Below are 14809 nucleotides of genomic sequence, written 5' to 3' on the forward strand. Positions count from 1 at the left end.
ACGCATTCGTACTCAGTCGTGTCTGACTCTCTGCCACTCTATGGACTGCAGCCCGCCAGACTCCTCTGTCTGTGGGATTTCCTGGCAAGAATACTGGAGTGGGTTGCCATTTCCTTCTCCAGGGGATCTTCCCAACCCAGGAACTGAACCCAAATCTCGGGTCTCCTGCCTTAGCAGGCAGGTTATTCACTGCTGAGCCCCCTCGGAAGCCCAAGTAACTTGAATGCAAAGGCGTAAAAGTATGTCTCTGCCTTATCGCTACTGTAGGATTCAGTGGAGGGACAGGAATTGTATCTCACAGCTTTATGTGAGTATCTGCTTGTGTCCGAGTCCACTCTGCTGCCCTGAGGGTGGTTTGCATCTCAAGATCAAGGCCAAGGGCCTCTCCGGTGCAGGGGAAATTTGAACATAGGATGAAGACACCACTATTGATAATATCCTGAGACCTTATGGAGAAGACAAGAGATGCCAGAATTAAATGCCCCGATTCTTCAGAAAATGCCAAGAGATTCTAGCCCTGCACTGTCCAGTGTGTTGACCGCTGGTCGCACGTGACTTCTGGGTACTGGCTTGGTGGCTGGCCTCAATCGTGATATCCTCCAAGCATAAAATATCACATTTTGAAGATTTGCTTGGAAAAAACATGTAAAATAGTTCATGAATAATTTTTATATTACATGTTTATGTGATACTATTTTGGACAGATAATATATTATCGTTAAAATATATTATCAAGCTTATAAATAAAATATATTGTCAAAATAATTTCACCTGTTTTGGATTGCTAATATAGTATTATTAAAATATATTATCAATTTTATAAGTAAAATAGATTATCAAAATGATTTCACCTTTTTTTTTTTTTTTAATTTTTGCTATAGCCACAAGAAGTGGCGCTAGTGGTAAAGAACCTGCCTGCTAATGCAGGAGACATAGGAGACACAGGTTCAATCCCTGGGTCAGAAAGATCCCCTAGAGAAGGAAATGGCAACCCACTCCAGTATTCTTCCCTAGAGAATCCCATGGACAGAGGAGCCTGGAGAGCTACAGTCCATAGGGTCACAGAGTCAGATACGACTGAAACAACTTAGCATGTTACCCACAAGAAAATGTAAAAGGACATACATGGTTAGCGTTTGTGACTTGCATTGCATTTTCCTGGGAGGATGCTGTCTTAGACTCTACGATTCATGGCTTTTCCTTCACATCCTTGGCAGCATTCTACAGCATAGTGTGGAGCAGATGGCTGGGCACTCGTAGGAAAGGAAGTAGTGAGAACTAAAGGCAAGATAGTTTTGCTAAGAACAGATCGTGCCAAGTGAACCTCATTTGGTTTTTTGTAAGGTTACAAGGCTAGAAGATCAGACAAGTTCTCCTCTGATAAGCTTGAGGACAGTTTAGGGAGCATGAAGTTGTTTTAATGGTGTGGCTGCCTCTGTGGCTGGTTGAACTCAGTTCCCAGAATAACTTGTGTTGATGGTTGTGTTGAGAACAGGCTGGGAGATGCTCTTGGGCTTCCCATAGTGCTTGTTTCATAAATGAGAGTCATTTGTTAAGAGGTCGAGTTCGGTCAGGTTTGGGTAGTCTGGAAAAGGTTACCCACGCCAGCCGTGGTTGGCAGCTCATTCATCCATCACATGTGTTGAGGGTGTGTTTGCTCAGGCACCATGCTGACTGGGTGCTGGGCGTGAGGACTAATGATACATTCTCCCTGACCTCTAGAGTGACCTTCAAGCTACTGTTTTTGAAAGATCATTCTGGCTTTGCCCACTGGGTCCCTGTTTGGCTGCATCCATATAGAAGTGGATGATTCTGCATCTGGTCAGCCTTTTTTGAACTTTGGTTGAAAATTATGGACCTTCTGGGCCTTCCCAGGTGGCTCTGGTAAAGAACCCACCTGCCAATGCCTGGAGACATAAGAGACCGATTTGATCTCTGGGTCAGAAAAGTCCCTTGGAGTAAGAAATGGCAACCTGCTCCAGGATTCTTGCCTGGAGAATCCCATGGACTGAGGAGCCTGGTGGGCTGCAGTCCATGGGGTCTCAAAGAGTCTGACATGACTGAGTGACTGAGTATGCACACATGCATGGATCTTCTGAGCTCTTAGCAATCTAAGAGGCTTGTGGGAAATTCTTTTCAGGGTTGATGCAGCCCATCCATAGCCCTGCTTCCCTCACCTTTGATATTCCATGTGTGTGGGAAGCGGGCGCAGGCCACATTCAGGTGGCGTGGAGTTATCTTAGACTCTGCTTAGATCATTTTCCTGAGGCAGCAGTCCCCCTGTCTGTCCTGCTCTTCAGCTGGGTTGCAGGATATTCCAGAAGCAGCCATATGACATCGCTGCCTGTGTTTTGGGGGAGGTGTAGTCAGTATGTCCTGCGTTATTACTCTCTGTACTTGACACTTGACATGCTTACAGATTTGTCAGAAACACAAAAGACAAATAATTTGATGACAATCAATAAACTTTAGGCAGAAATGAAGCTCAACTATAGCAACTTAGAAGAAATTTATGTCTGGTTTCTTCTATATTTTGCCCTGTTTCTATGCTTTAATTTTCTCTAAGTCCTGAAGTTTTTAATTTTCTGTTTGTCTCTGATTTTATTTTCTTTTTCTTAAAGGTATCTCACATCTTTTGGGGAAAGAAGGCCAATTTAAAGTAAAACTAGAGGCTTTCTTAATGTTTGGTTTAGATGTTGGTTTTTTGAACTCTTTACCTTGGGAAGCTAGGAGTTTTATATTTGACCTTAGCAAAGCTTTCATATTAAATACTTAGATCAGCGATGAGCAGCTTTCCGTTTATTTATGTATTTTTTTGTAGATGAGAAAAAAAATTAGAGGTTACTTTTTTTTCTGTTCAAAATTACAAGACTTGTTGAGTCCTATGTAAAGGGGGATGAGGCCGATTTTTACAATTTAGTTATCTCTTGGGTAGAATATCTCAAAGAGGGGTTTGATTAGATTTCTGGGCCATGAACAAGGTGCTCTCTGGGCATATTTGGGTGGTCACGCTACCCGGCAGGCAGGCCTCTGGGCTCCTGTGCCTGTGGAGAGCTGCTCAGGGTCCCCTGGGGTTACCTCATTTCTTTCTCAGAACAGCCTGCAGGGTGGTGTTACTACGGTCCCGTGTAATGTGGTCGTCAGGAGCTGAGATGGCCTCTTTGAGGTGTTGGCAAGGGGAAGAGCTGGTCTGGTGCCTGTACTCAGGGAGCCAGGGTGGCTGCCTCAACTCTGAGCAGTCAGAGAGGCCCCCACTGCCCTCCTGGCCTGGCCTCCCCTTTCTTGGGGTCATGCTGTTCACCACTCCCACACAACCCGGGGGCAGGATGGAGTCAGCCTCCCCATCTTTGTCTTCCCAGCTGGAGATCTCTGCCCATGGCTTCTCCCAAGATGTCCTGGGGTATCCCTCTGGGGTGTCCCTCTGCCCCCCCGCCCCCCCCCAAGCCTCGAGGAGCTGTTGGTGGGTCAGGCAAGCAGAGGTCCAGAAGGGGTTGTGGACACTCAATGCTCTGTCCCCCACGCTGAGCCCAGAGTGTTCCAACCCTGACTTCTGTCCACCTCACCCATAACCTGCCTTTGTGGTTGCCGTTTCCAGTTCCATCTTTTCTTTTCTTTTTTTTTTACTTCTCATCTTGGGTCCGTTGCCTCCTGCTCAGAAGCTCAGAGTCAGCTCCAGCTCCACGGTAGATTTAACAGAATCTATTCAGGGCCCCGTCTCAGCAGCGCATCGTTGTTGGAAAACAAGGTCATACCTCTCTTTAACACCAAAATAAACTGATAAATGCCTGTGAATGGAGAAGGAGTGGAGCGAAGTGGCTGGCCTTCAATCCTGGAGTGTTTGTTACCAGCTGGAAAGGAGGCCAGGCCCTGTGTCTCTTGGGGACGGGCGTATCTGTGAATTGAGATCCTGGCCTCCTGGCTGCAGGGCGACACTTTTGTCTTCTGTCTGGCTTGGCAGAGAGTCAAGCAGAATGGGAGCTCTCAGGGTGAACTTGGTGTCACAGTTCTTCCTTGAAAGGCCCTTCGGGTCACCTGCTCCAGTGGTCCGCACCGTGGAACCCGTTACACACCTGGGATTCTGGAGCATCCGAGTGGAAACTGGGTGGGGGGCTGCCCATGTGGTCTCCGGGGTGACAGTGATGCAGAGGTGGCTTTAGGAGCCCTGTGTCTGGGCCATGATTCTCAGACTCTAGCTCATCAGTCGCCTGAAGGGTTAAATAGTTGCTGGTCTCTTCCCAGAGTTTCTGATTCACTGAGTTTTGGAATGCCTGAGAATTTGCATTAAAAAAAAAAACTATTAATTTTTATTTATTTTGTCTGCACAGGGTCTTAGTTGCAACATGTGGGATCTAGGGCCCTGACTGGGGATTGAACTCAGGCCCTCTGCATTGGGAGCATGGAGTCTTAGCCACTGGACCACCAGAGAAGTCCCTGAGAATTTGCATTTTTAACACAGTCCCTGCTGTTATTAAACCACTGATCTGGGCAAAGTCCTCTTTTTTTCTTTTGTGAGTAAACAAATATCATTGAAAAAAATTTTAATACTACCGTGATATCTTTAGTGAATTAAATTATTTTGCATTGAGTGTTTCCTTAGCAGTTCTTAATCGAGAACCTGTGATAATCACAAGTGACTATTCAAAGGTTTGGGTATTCTATTTTGGCTAATATAATTTCATCACGATTAAGTTCAGTGTACTAAATAATGTCAAAATCTGTTAACTTTTGAAAACCATGATTTACAAAAAATACAAGTAGAAGTATATATATATAAATAGGAAATCCTGCTTGGGCAAATCGAAATGAAGACCTCAGTCCATTCAGTTAATAGTCAGTCAATTGTACAGTTTTCAAAGCCAAATGATGGCTTCCCAGTGTTCATCTCAGTTATAAGAAAGGAAAACATACGATTTCTGGATTCAGTTAACGTGTGTATTTTAGATTCCAAATTCCTTTAACAGTAGCATTTTTGAAAAAATCAAATGATATAATACCTGAGGGCCTTCCCAGGTGGCTCAGTGGTAAAGAATCTGCCTGCCAATGCAAGAGACACTGGAGATTTGGGTTTGATCCCTGGGTTGGGAAGCTCCCCTGGAGGAGGGCATGGCAACCCACTCCAGTATTCTTGGCCGGGAAATCCCATGAACAGAGGAGCCTGGTGGACTACATAGTCCGTGGGGTTGCAAAGAGTTACATATGGCTGAGCGACTGAGCATGCTCACAGACACACAGATACACAGATACATACCACCTGAAGCATTTAATCTAAAGGTTGCCAGTTGCTTCATTTGAGATTCTCTAGGTACCACACACGGAGAAGGCAATGGCACCCCACTCCAGTAATCTTGCCTGGAAAATTCCATGGATGGAGGAGCCTGATAGGCTGCAGTCCATGGTATCACTAAGAGTCAGACACGACTGAGCGACTTCATTTTCACTTTTCACTTTCATACATTGGAGAAGGAAATGGCAACCCACTCCAGTGTTTTTGCCTGGAGAATCCCAGGGACGGGGGAGCCTGGTGGGCTGCCGTTTATGGGGTTGCACAGAGTCGGACACAACTGAAGTGACTTAGTAGTAGTAGGTACCACACAACTTTGTGGGGTCCTGGAGGGTTGGTGATTGAGGTTGGGTGTCTTGTAGGGAAAATGCTGCGAAGACAGAAAGGGTTATAAAAGCTCTCCCTGGGGCAGGGGAGATGACCTGTGTGTCACAGGCTCTAACTTTCTCGCCATGAATCTGAAACAAAGTGGATAACTTTTAATATAACACTGCTGTTTAATAAGCTGTGGACGTGTATGTTCTTCTCTAAGCATTTTGCATTTGTCTTTAGTCTGTGTGCATTTTCATTGTTAAAATATCAATTCAGTTATGATTTGCTTTTGGGGGTGCCATTTAGTAAACGTTTTAAGGCCTTCAAAAGCAAAACTACGATCTTCATATTTTATTTATGATTATAATGAAAATATGTTCTTGAACATATTCAGAGTTCATAAAATATTTTAAAATGTATTCAGTATAAGATGTCTTTGTTAATTAACATCAAGACTCTGGGCCATGAAAATGTACTTATTGCCTTAGATTTAAAAAACGTTTTTCTGAAATAACATCCTTGTCTTGTGTGCTAAGTCAGTCAGTCATGTCCCACTCTTTGCAAACCCATGGACTGTAGCCTGCCAGGCTCCTCTGTCCGTGGGGATTCTCCAGGCAAGAATACTAGAGTGGGTTGCCATTTCTTCCTCCAGGGGATCTTCCTGATCCAGGGATCAAACCCTCGTCTTTTTTGTCTCCTGCATTGGCAGGGGGGTTCTTTACCACTAGCACCACCCGGGAAGCGCCAAATTTGGGGGCTTTTAATTTTTTTAGCTGAGTTAATGCTGTTCCTCCTTTCAGACAGCTTGGCTGTTTTTAAAAACTGTTTTAGGGTACATAAAGTTTACATTCTTGGAACACTTTTTCTTATTTCAACAAAAGTCAGTTAGATGCTATTAAATTGATTAAATTTAAATAAATAGACTGAAGGTAGTTTCTAAATTTAGTCTCAGGTCCTTAAGTAAAATTGCCCTCAGTGAGCTGAAACTTTTTTTTTTTCCAAGTTACAAGGATTTAAAGTGACATCTAGTAAAATGTGTATTCTATAATTAAAATAAGTCCCATTTGGAAATAAATTTGACTCATAGAAAGTTGAACTATTTCTTATTATATCATTCAATTCATTCTATTTTTACGGTTTAATTATATAGTTGACCCATTTAATCTAAATACCTCACAAAATAGAAACTAGGGTATCTTTTAAACAATTTTAGAATCTGAGCTATCCGCCTTCTCTTTGGTGAGTGGGGCCAGAGAGAACCAGAACAGGTATTCTCTGTGCCTTTTTGATGATCTTTTTATCTACGAAATAGATACTTTTAGATAAATGATTGCCCTGGGCACAAAGAACACTGGGAGTTGACATGCAATCTGTTTTGTCTACTGTTGCATAACCAGTGACCCCAAAATGTAGTGGCCCCAAAGGATAAAGGTTTCCCACTGCTGCATTTCTCTGGGAATTCAAGAGTCTTGGAGGCTGCAGTCAATTGTTGCTAGGACCACAGTCACCTGGAGGAACTGCATCCAAGGTGGATGGCAGGTGGGTTGATGCTGCTGTTGGTGGGTTAGGGGGAGCTCAGTTCACCCTCCCCAGGGGCCTTTCCCGATACTCTTTGTTTTGGTTAGAGGTCAGCTTCTTGTCCAGGGAAGCGCCAGAAGGGTGATCCTTCAGTGTCTCAGACTGGCTCACTGCCCAACTCCAGGGAGTTTGTCCTGAGATGCCTCCTGGTGCCAGGATGTGCCAGGTGCCAGCTTCTGGGCCCCCAGGAGATGTGGATGCCATGAGCAGACACACAGGTGCAGGGCATAGGGAGAGGTGACATGCTCAAGGAGGCTTTCCTGAAGAGGGTCCCACCTGAGTGCAGTCCGATCTTCCTTCCTCTTGGGGAAAGGTGGGTGTTGGTAGGCGAAGGGATGGGCTGGCCATGGGGAGCTGGTCAGGGAGAGATTTGGACAGAACTTCTAGCCAGGTGGGCAGGACCAGGTCGAGGGACTGAGTCCTCTACCTTCTTCCCATCTTTTGTAGGCTTGTTATATATTTTACTTCTACATGTATTATTATGTGGGCTTCCCAGGTGGCTCACTGGTAAAGAACCCACCTGTCAGTTCAGGAGATATAAAAGACACACGTTCCATCCCTGGTTGGGCAAGATCCCCTGGAGGAGGGCTTGGCAACCCACTCCGGTATTCTTGCCTGGAGAGTCCTGTGGACAGAGGAACCTGGCATGCTACAGTCCATAGGGTCGCAAAGAGTCAGATGTGACTGAAGCGACTTAGCACACAGGCACGCATGCATATTATTATACATTGCTTTACAGCCAGATACCTTTTTAAATAATATTTTGTTTCACTTGGGAGTGCAAGCTCTTTCTTCCGATGGAGATCAGGGTGGAGTAAGAAGTGGACATTCAGATCTCTCAAAATGGAGCTAAAGTCTGAGTTACACTTGTAACTTTAAAAAAAAAATTTTTTTTAAGATACCTTTAAAAACATTTATCCCCACATTTATCTTTTCTGTGCTCTTCATCCCTTCCTGTATTTTTCAGTTTTTCCATTTGGTACTATTTCCCTTCAACCTCAAGGACTTTCTCTGTCATTTAGTGCAGTGTGGGTCTGCTAGGAACAGAGTGTTCAGCTTTTATTTAACTGGAAACTTCATTCATTTGCCTCCATTTTTGAGGGATACTTCTGCCAGATATAGGATTCTAGATTGGCAGCATTATTTTTCCTCTTAGCACTTCAGCTATGCTATTCCATTCCTTGTTTTTTAAAGATTTTTTTTAATGTGAACAATTTTTGAAGTCTTTATTGAATTTGTTACAATACTGCTTCTGTTTTATCTTTTGTTTTTTTGGCCATGAGGCATGTGGGACCTTATTTCCCTGCTGCTGCTGCTAAGTCACTTCAGTCGTGTCTGACTCTGTGCGACCCCATAGACGGCAGCCCACCAGGCTCCACCGTCCCTGGGATTCTCCAGGCAAGAACACTGGAGTGGGTTGCCATTTCCTTCTCCAATGCATGAAAGTGAAAAGTGAAAGTGAAGTCGCTCAGTCGTGTCCAACTCTTAGCGACCCCATGGACTGCAGCCTACCAGGCTCCTCTGTCCATAGGATTTTTCAGGTAAGAGTACTGGAGTGGGGTGCCATTGCCAGGGGTCAAACCCACAACCTTGCATTGGAAGGTGGAGGCCTAACCATTGGACCAGCTGGCAAGCCCTCTGCTGTTCCACTCTTTCCCTGGGCCCTGATGAGAAGTTGAGCGTCATTATTTTTGTTCTGCTGTGTGTCTTTTTTTTTCCTCCTTGCTTTTTAAAAGTTGTTTCTGTGTTTTATTTTTAGCAGTTAGACTATCCTATAGATGGGTCTAGTTTTCCTGGTATTTACCTGTTTGGGATTTATTGAGCTGCTTGGGTTGGTGGGATGACTTTTGCAAATTTAGTACATTTTATTCATAGTTCTTGAAATATTTTAATCCTATTGTTCTCTTTTCTCTTCCCTAATTACTGTACTTGTTATCTCAGTAAATGATATGAATTCTCAAATCATTGATACTTAGTTCTTTTTCTCCTGTCCTTTTTCTCTGTTTAATTTGGAGAATGTAAGGTTACTGACCTGTTCTTTTGCAGTGTCCAATTAACAAACCCACTCAGTAAATTTATTTCAAATGTTGTATTTTTAGCCCTAGATTTTTATTTAGTTCTATTTTAGAGTTTCTATTCTGTCCTAAAATAACCAATCTCTTCTCCCATTATATATTTATTTTCCTATAAATTCTCTAACATATGTATATTTTATATATATTTATATATATATATATTTATTATAGTTAAAGTCCCCAACTACTCATTTCATTAATGGAGTAGAGATTCTCTTTTTCTTAACTGTTCATTCTTAATTATGGATCACAGTTTCTTATTTCTTTATATATTTTGTAATTTGAAAAATTGTATTCCAGGAGTCATGAATAAAATAGTAGATTGAAGTATAATATTTTGTTTGTTTCACTTCTTGGAGAGTGCAGTCTCCTCCTTTTTTTAATATTAATTTTTATTGGAGTATAGTTGCTTTTCAATGTTGTGTTAGTTTCTGTTGTACAGCAAAGTGACTCAGCCACGCAATACATATATCCCCTCTTCCTTGGATTTCCTTCTTATTTAGATCACTATAGAGCATTTAGTAGAGTTCTCTGTCCTTATAGCAGGTTCTCATTAGTTATCTATTTTATACATAGTATCAATAGTGTGTGTGTGTGTGTGTGTATGTGTTTGTATGCTCAGTCATGTCCAACTTTTGTGGCCCTGTGGACTGTAGCCTGCCAGGCTCTTCTGTCCATTGAATTTTCCGGGCAAAAATACTGGAGTGGGTTGTCATTTCCTTCTTCCAGGGATCTTCCCAACCCAGGGATCAAACTCACATCTCCTGTGTCTTCTGCATTGGCAGGTGGATTCTTTACCACTGAGCTACCAGGGGAACCCATATATATGCATTCTTAAAGTAAATGCCTGAAACTGAGAAGTCAATCAGTGAGTTCCCTTGCCCTCTGGCCCTGGATTGACTGGAAAGCACTGGCAGATGATCAGTGCCCAGTTGAGTGTATGAGTGACATTCTTCTAATTTTTCCTTTTCCCAAGACTGAAATTTGTGATACCTGTGCTATTCAAATGAGCCACCGCTGGTTACTGATACCTGCCAACAGAACAAGATATCTGAAAGTGAATAAAAAGTAAAATGAAGCATTGTTCTCTCAAACTTGCCCTGAGACAAACTCCTTTTCCTTTATGAAACTGACTAATCAAATGTAGGTCAGAGAACAGTAAGAGTTAAAGACTCAGAGATAAAGTGCATTCATAGCTTTGTGGTTGCTTTGAGGGGCTCCTCAGACAGTAAGAAATAGAATAGATCTATTTATCATAGATCTGAGGACTATGAAGTCCAAGGTCAAGGTGTAGGCAGATTCCATGTACCATGAGTGCTAGCTTCTGGTTCATGACAACACTTCTTGTTTCTGAGTTCTTGCTTAGCAGAAGGTGCAAGGAAGCTCTCTAGGGTCTCTTTTATAAGGGCACTAATCCTGTTCCTGAGGGCCCCATCCTCGTGACTTAACCACCTCCCAATATCATCACATTGGGGTTCAGGATTTCAACATATTAATTTTGAGGGAAGACATTCAGTCCATTGCAATGGCATTCCTAGTACTAATGGCTGAAAGGTGTTTTATTATTTACCATCTTTCAGGTTCCAAATCACTGGTGTTAAATGTATTGCCATTTAATTCAGAACAACCCCAAGCAGAACTGAGATCCAAATCTTGATGGTTTGACTATAAAACAGACACCTTTAACCACCAAGCTATAAATACTACCTGATTCAAACACTTCTTTGATGATGAATCAATTTATTTTTTATGTGTTAGATTGTTTTATCAATCACTTCTTGCTCAACCAGTAATATTTTATCTAACATCTACTTTATTGTGGACATTGATTTCAGAGTAGAACATGATAGACATAAAAGAATTCAAAGACTGTTTGTGAAACATGCAATTTAGCTGAAAAGTAAGGCTTACATAAAAGAGCCAAACAGCCAAAAAAATGCTACAAAAGATCATACAGTAAATGCTCTGTTTTATGGAGCAAGCTATATTTCTTACCATGCAATTTAGTATTACCATTAAGAGAGCAGAACTGCCTTAAATGTAATAGAGCCATTAATTTGATGTTTACTCATAGTGTCAATCTTTCCCTGCCAGTCCTTTATACTGACATTAATTTCCCAAAGGTCTAAAGATATTAATAGCCTACAGGAGACATTGAATATAAAAAGTCCTCAAAAAAAAAAAGTTAAGTCCTCTACGAAACTGCACCCTGACTTATTTTAGAGACATGCCACTAGCCTGGCTCAGAGCTCCCCTTGCTCATGTGCTAGGGGGCCAGCATTGACAGTTTCAGGGGTGTACCAGGGAGAGAGGGACTGAGAGCAGCTTTCTGCAGGGCTGGTGATGCTCGTTTTTCTGGAGGTGGCCAGTGCGGTCAGGCTCTTTTTGTTGTAAACACAGTGATGTATATTTTTTTGTTGTTTATTAGTCACTAAGTCATGTCAGACTCCTGTGAACCCGTGATCTGTTGCCTGCCAGGCTCCTCTCTCCATGGGATTTCCCAGGCAAGAATACTGGAGTGGGTTGCCATTTCCTCCTCCATGGAATCTTCCTGACCCAGGGATCAAACCCACATCTTCTGCATCAGCAGATGTATTTTTTACCATTGAGTCACTAGGAAGCCCAATGTATATTCAGCCCCTCCATTTTTGTGGCCTTGCTGAGTGAGAAGCACCTGGCTGTACATTTCCATCCTGAAGGCCATTTTCCTGTGACGTGAAAAGTAAGAAGTGCCCAGTAGACACCTGCTACCCCCTGAATGAACCCAGAGGACATAGTGCTGAGTGGAGTAAGCCAGTCAGAAAAGGAGCTCTACTGCATCCTCCTGCTTACAGGAAGTACTTAGAGGAGTCAGAGTCCTTGAGTAGTGGTTGTTAGGGGCAGGGGAGAGAGGGACTATCCTGCTGGCTCAGATGGTAAAGAACCCTTCTGCACTGCAGGAGACCAGGTTCCATCCCTGGGTCAGGAAGATCTCCTGGAGAAGGAAATGACAACTCAGTCTCGTATTCTTGCCTGGAGAATCCCATGGACAGAGGAGCCTGGCGGGCTATACTGTCCATGGGGTTGCAAAGAGTCAGACACGACTAAGCGCACACACAAGGAGAGAGGGGAATGGACTTTAATACTTAATGGGTACAGAATTTCAGTTTTTTGAGATGAAGCAGTCTGGAAATGTTTGGTGGTGATGGTCACACAACAGTGTGAAGGTACCTAATGTCACTGAACCATATCTTTAAAAACAGTTGCAATTGTAAATTCTGTGTTGTGCATATTTTCCCACAATTAAAAAAGTGTAAAATTATAAAACATGATGCCTCAATAAAGCTTGTGTTTAAGTGTTAACAAAAAAGTGCCCAGTAAATTATATTACATTTTATTAACATCATGCTGAATTGTTGTAGAAGAGCAGAAAATACCAGTGTTCTTGGCACTGTTCTCCACATGCTTATTAATGAGAAGAATAGCTTTTTTTTTTAAGAGGAAGCTGAAAGTAGAGATCCTTTGGCCTGAAATCATTGCCACCTGCTCTGGAAAGTCCTTGAAGGAGACTCCAGTTATATTGCTCACCTAGACCGGAGAGCCCAAACCTCAGGGTTGTGAAACAGGTCTGTTTTCCTAAGGATAAAAAAAAATAATAATAATAATGTGGGAAAACTGAACCCACATTCTCAATGAACATAAGGAGTGTCTGCCTTTCAAACAACTTGTGATTCTTGGAGCTCCTGTAGTCCAACATTGACTATATCGTGTAGACTAATTTTTTTTTTATCATGTAGACTAATTTTTTAAGGAAAAAAAAAGAGATTTAAATCTCATCAACAGTATCTGTTACTTGGTATTTATAGATGCCCAGGAGGATGGAAGTCTGCCAGTTTATAATCAAAGCAGAAAACAGAAATTTGTTGACATAATTTTTTGGCATGATATACTAGGATTATTTAAATAGTATTACATAATTTCTATTTTTGGTTTTCAAGGAACATAGTGACTTATTTAATAGATAGTCATTTAAAAATTAAAATTTATAGAAGTAGAATCATCATATGACCCAGTAATTCCACTTCTGAGTATATACGCAAAAGAATCCAAAGCAAAGTCTAGAAGAGATTTTTGTTTCAATACACCCGTGTTCACAGCAGCAGTATTCACAACTGCTAAAATGCGGAGGCAATTCGTGTCCATCAAACGATGAATGACTACTCAGAATGTGGTTGGTACACAATGCAGTACTATTTAGTCTTAAAAAGGGAAGAAACTCTGACATATGCTACAACATGGATGAACCTCGAGGACATTATGCTAATTGGAATAAGCCCATCACAAAAAGATGTACAGTATGATTCCACTCATATGAAATACCCAGGCAAATCATGGAGACAGAAATTAGAATGGTGGTTGCCAGAGGCTGGGGAAGGGGGAATGGGGAGTTATTGTTTAATGGGTCTGGGCTGCAGTTCTACAAGATAAAAGGTGTTCTGGAGATGGATGGTGGTGATGTGTACAGCATTGCGATGTGTTTAATACCACTGAACTGTACACTTAAAGACAGTTAAGACGGCAAGTTTTATGTATTGTGTATTTTACCATAGTAGAAAAAATGAAAGAAAATTTAAATATCAGCCTCCAGAAAAGATAAATGCTTTCTATCTTAGGTTTTAATGGGTTCCTTATCCCTGTTTTTTTTCTTGATAGAAATATTTTTCACAATGTAGGTTAGCAAGAGATTTTGCACATAAAAATTTGAGTAACTACAAAATACATGTTTTCTACAATAGGTTCTGGCTGGATGAAGAAGTACAGAGTAATTTGTGTTTTTTTCAGTGTTTTGAGGAACCTTCACACTGCTTTCCACAGTGACTGAACCAGTTTAAATTCCCACCAGCAGTGTTCAAGTCTTTCTTTTTCTCTACATCCTCAGCAACTTTTGTTATTTACAGTCTGTTTGACGACAGTCATTCTGACAGGTGTGGGCTAATAGCTTATTGTGGTTTTGCTTTGTTTCTCTCTGATGATTAGTGATGGTGAGCACCTTTACATGTGCCTGTTGGCCATCTGTGTGTCTTCTTTGGAAAAACACTTATTCATTCACATCCTCTGCCCACTGTTTAATTGTGTTGTTTGTTATTTTGATACTGATATTTTGTGTGAACTCCTTATGTATTTTAGATATTAACTCCTTATCAGATGTATCATTTGCAAATATTATCTCCCATTCAGGAAGTTGTCTTTTTGTTTTGTCGATGGTTTCCTTTGCTGTGCAAAAGCTTTTAAATTTAATTAGGCCCCAATTGTTTATTTTTGCTTTTATTTCCTTTGCCGGAGGAGACAGATACAAGAAAATATTGTTACAAGTCATGTCAAAGAGTGTTTTGCTTTCGTTGTCTTCCAGGAGTTTTATGGTTTCCGATCTTTTATTTAGGTCTTTAATCCAATTTGAGTTTATTTTTGTAAATCAAGTGAGATTGTAAATACAGTGACTTTGGAAGAACCGTGTTGACCAAAAAGAAAATCTCTCTTAGTTTATTTTGGATTTGGGAAGTCTCTGGTGTTGTACAAGTTTAAA

The 14809-nt window shown here is 41.7% G+C and overlaps 1 protein-coding gene across 2 annotated transcripts in view; it reads left to right on the forward strand.

The window, feature by feature from the left end:
• FAM110B (family with sequence similarity 110 member B) overlaps window positions 1-14809 on the forward strand; it is a 142214-nt gene that overhangs the window by 11625 nt on the left and 115780 nt on the right. Inside the window, exons 1-2 of one of the 2 annotated variants that reach the window (XM_027561022.1) lie at window positions 4402-4508; window positions 6991-7132. The exons of the other annotated variant lie outside the window; for it this stretch is intronic. Coding sequence (XP_027416823.1) covers window positions 7126-7132 — 7 coding nt within the window. The 5' untranslated portion in view covers window positions 4402-4508; window positions 6991-7125. Of the gene's footprint in view, window positions 1-4401; window positions 4509-6990; window positions 7133-14809 lie in introns of those variants that run through there. 2 annotated transcript variants of the gene reach the window in all.

The sequence above is a fragment of the Bos indicus x Bos taurus genome, chromosome 14, assembly GCF_003369695.1.
Source record: "Bos indicus x Bos taurus breed Angus x Brahman F1 hybrid chromosome 14, Bos_hybrid_MaternalHap_v2.0, whole genome shotgun sequence".
NCBI lineage: Eukaryota > Metazoa > Chordata > Mammalia > Artiodactyla > Bovidae > Bos > Bos indicus x Bos taurus.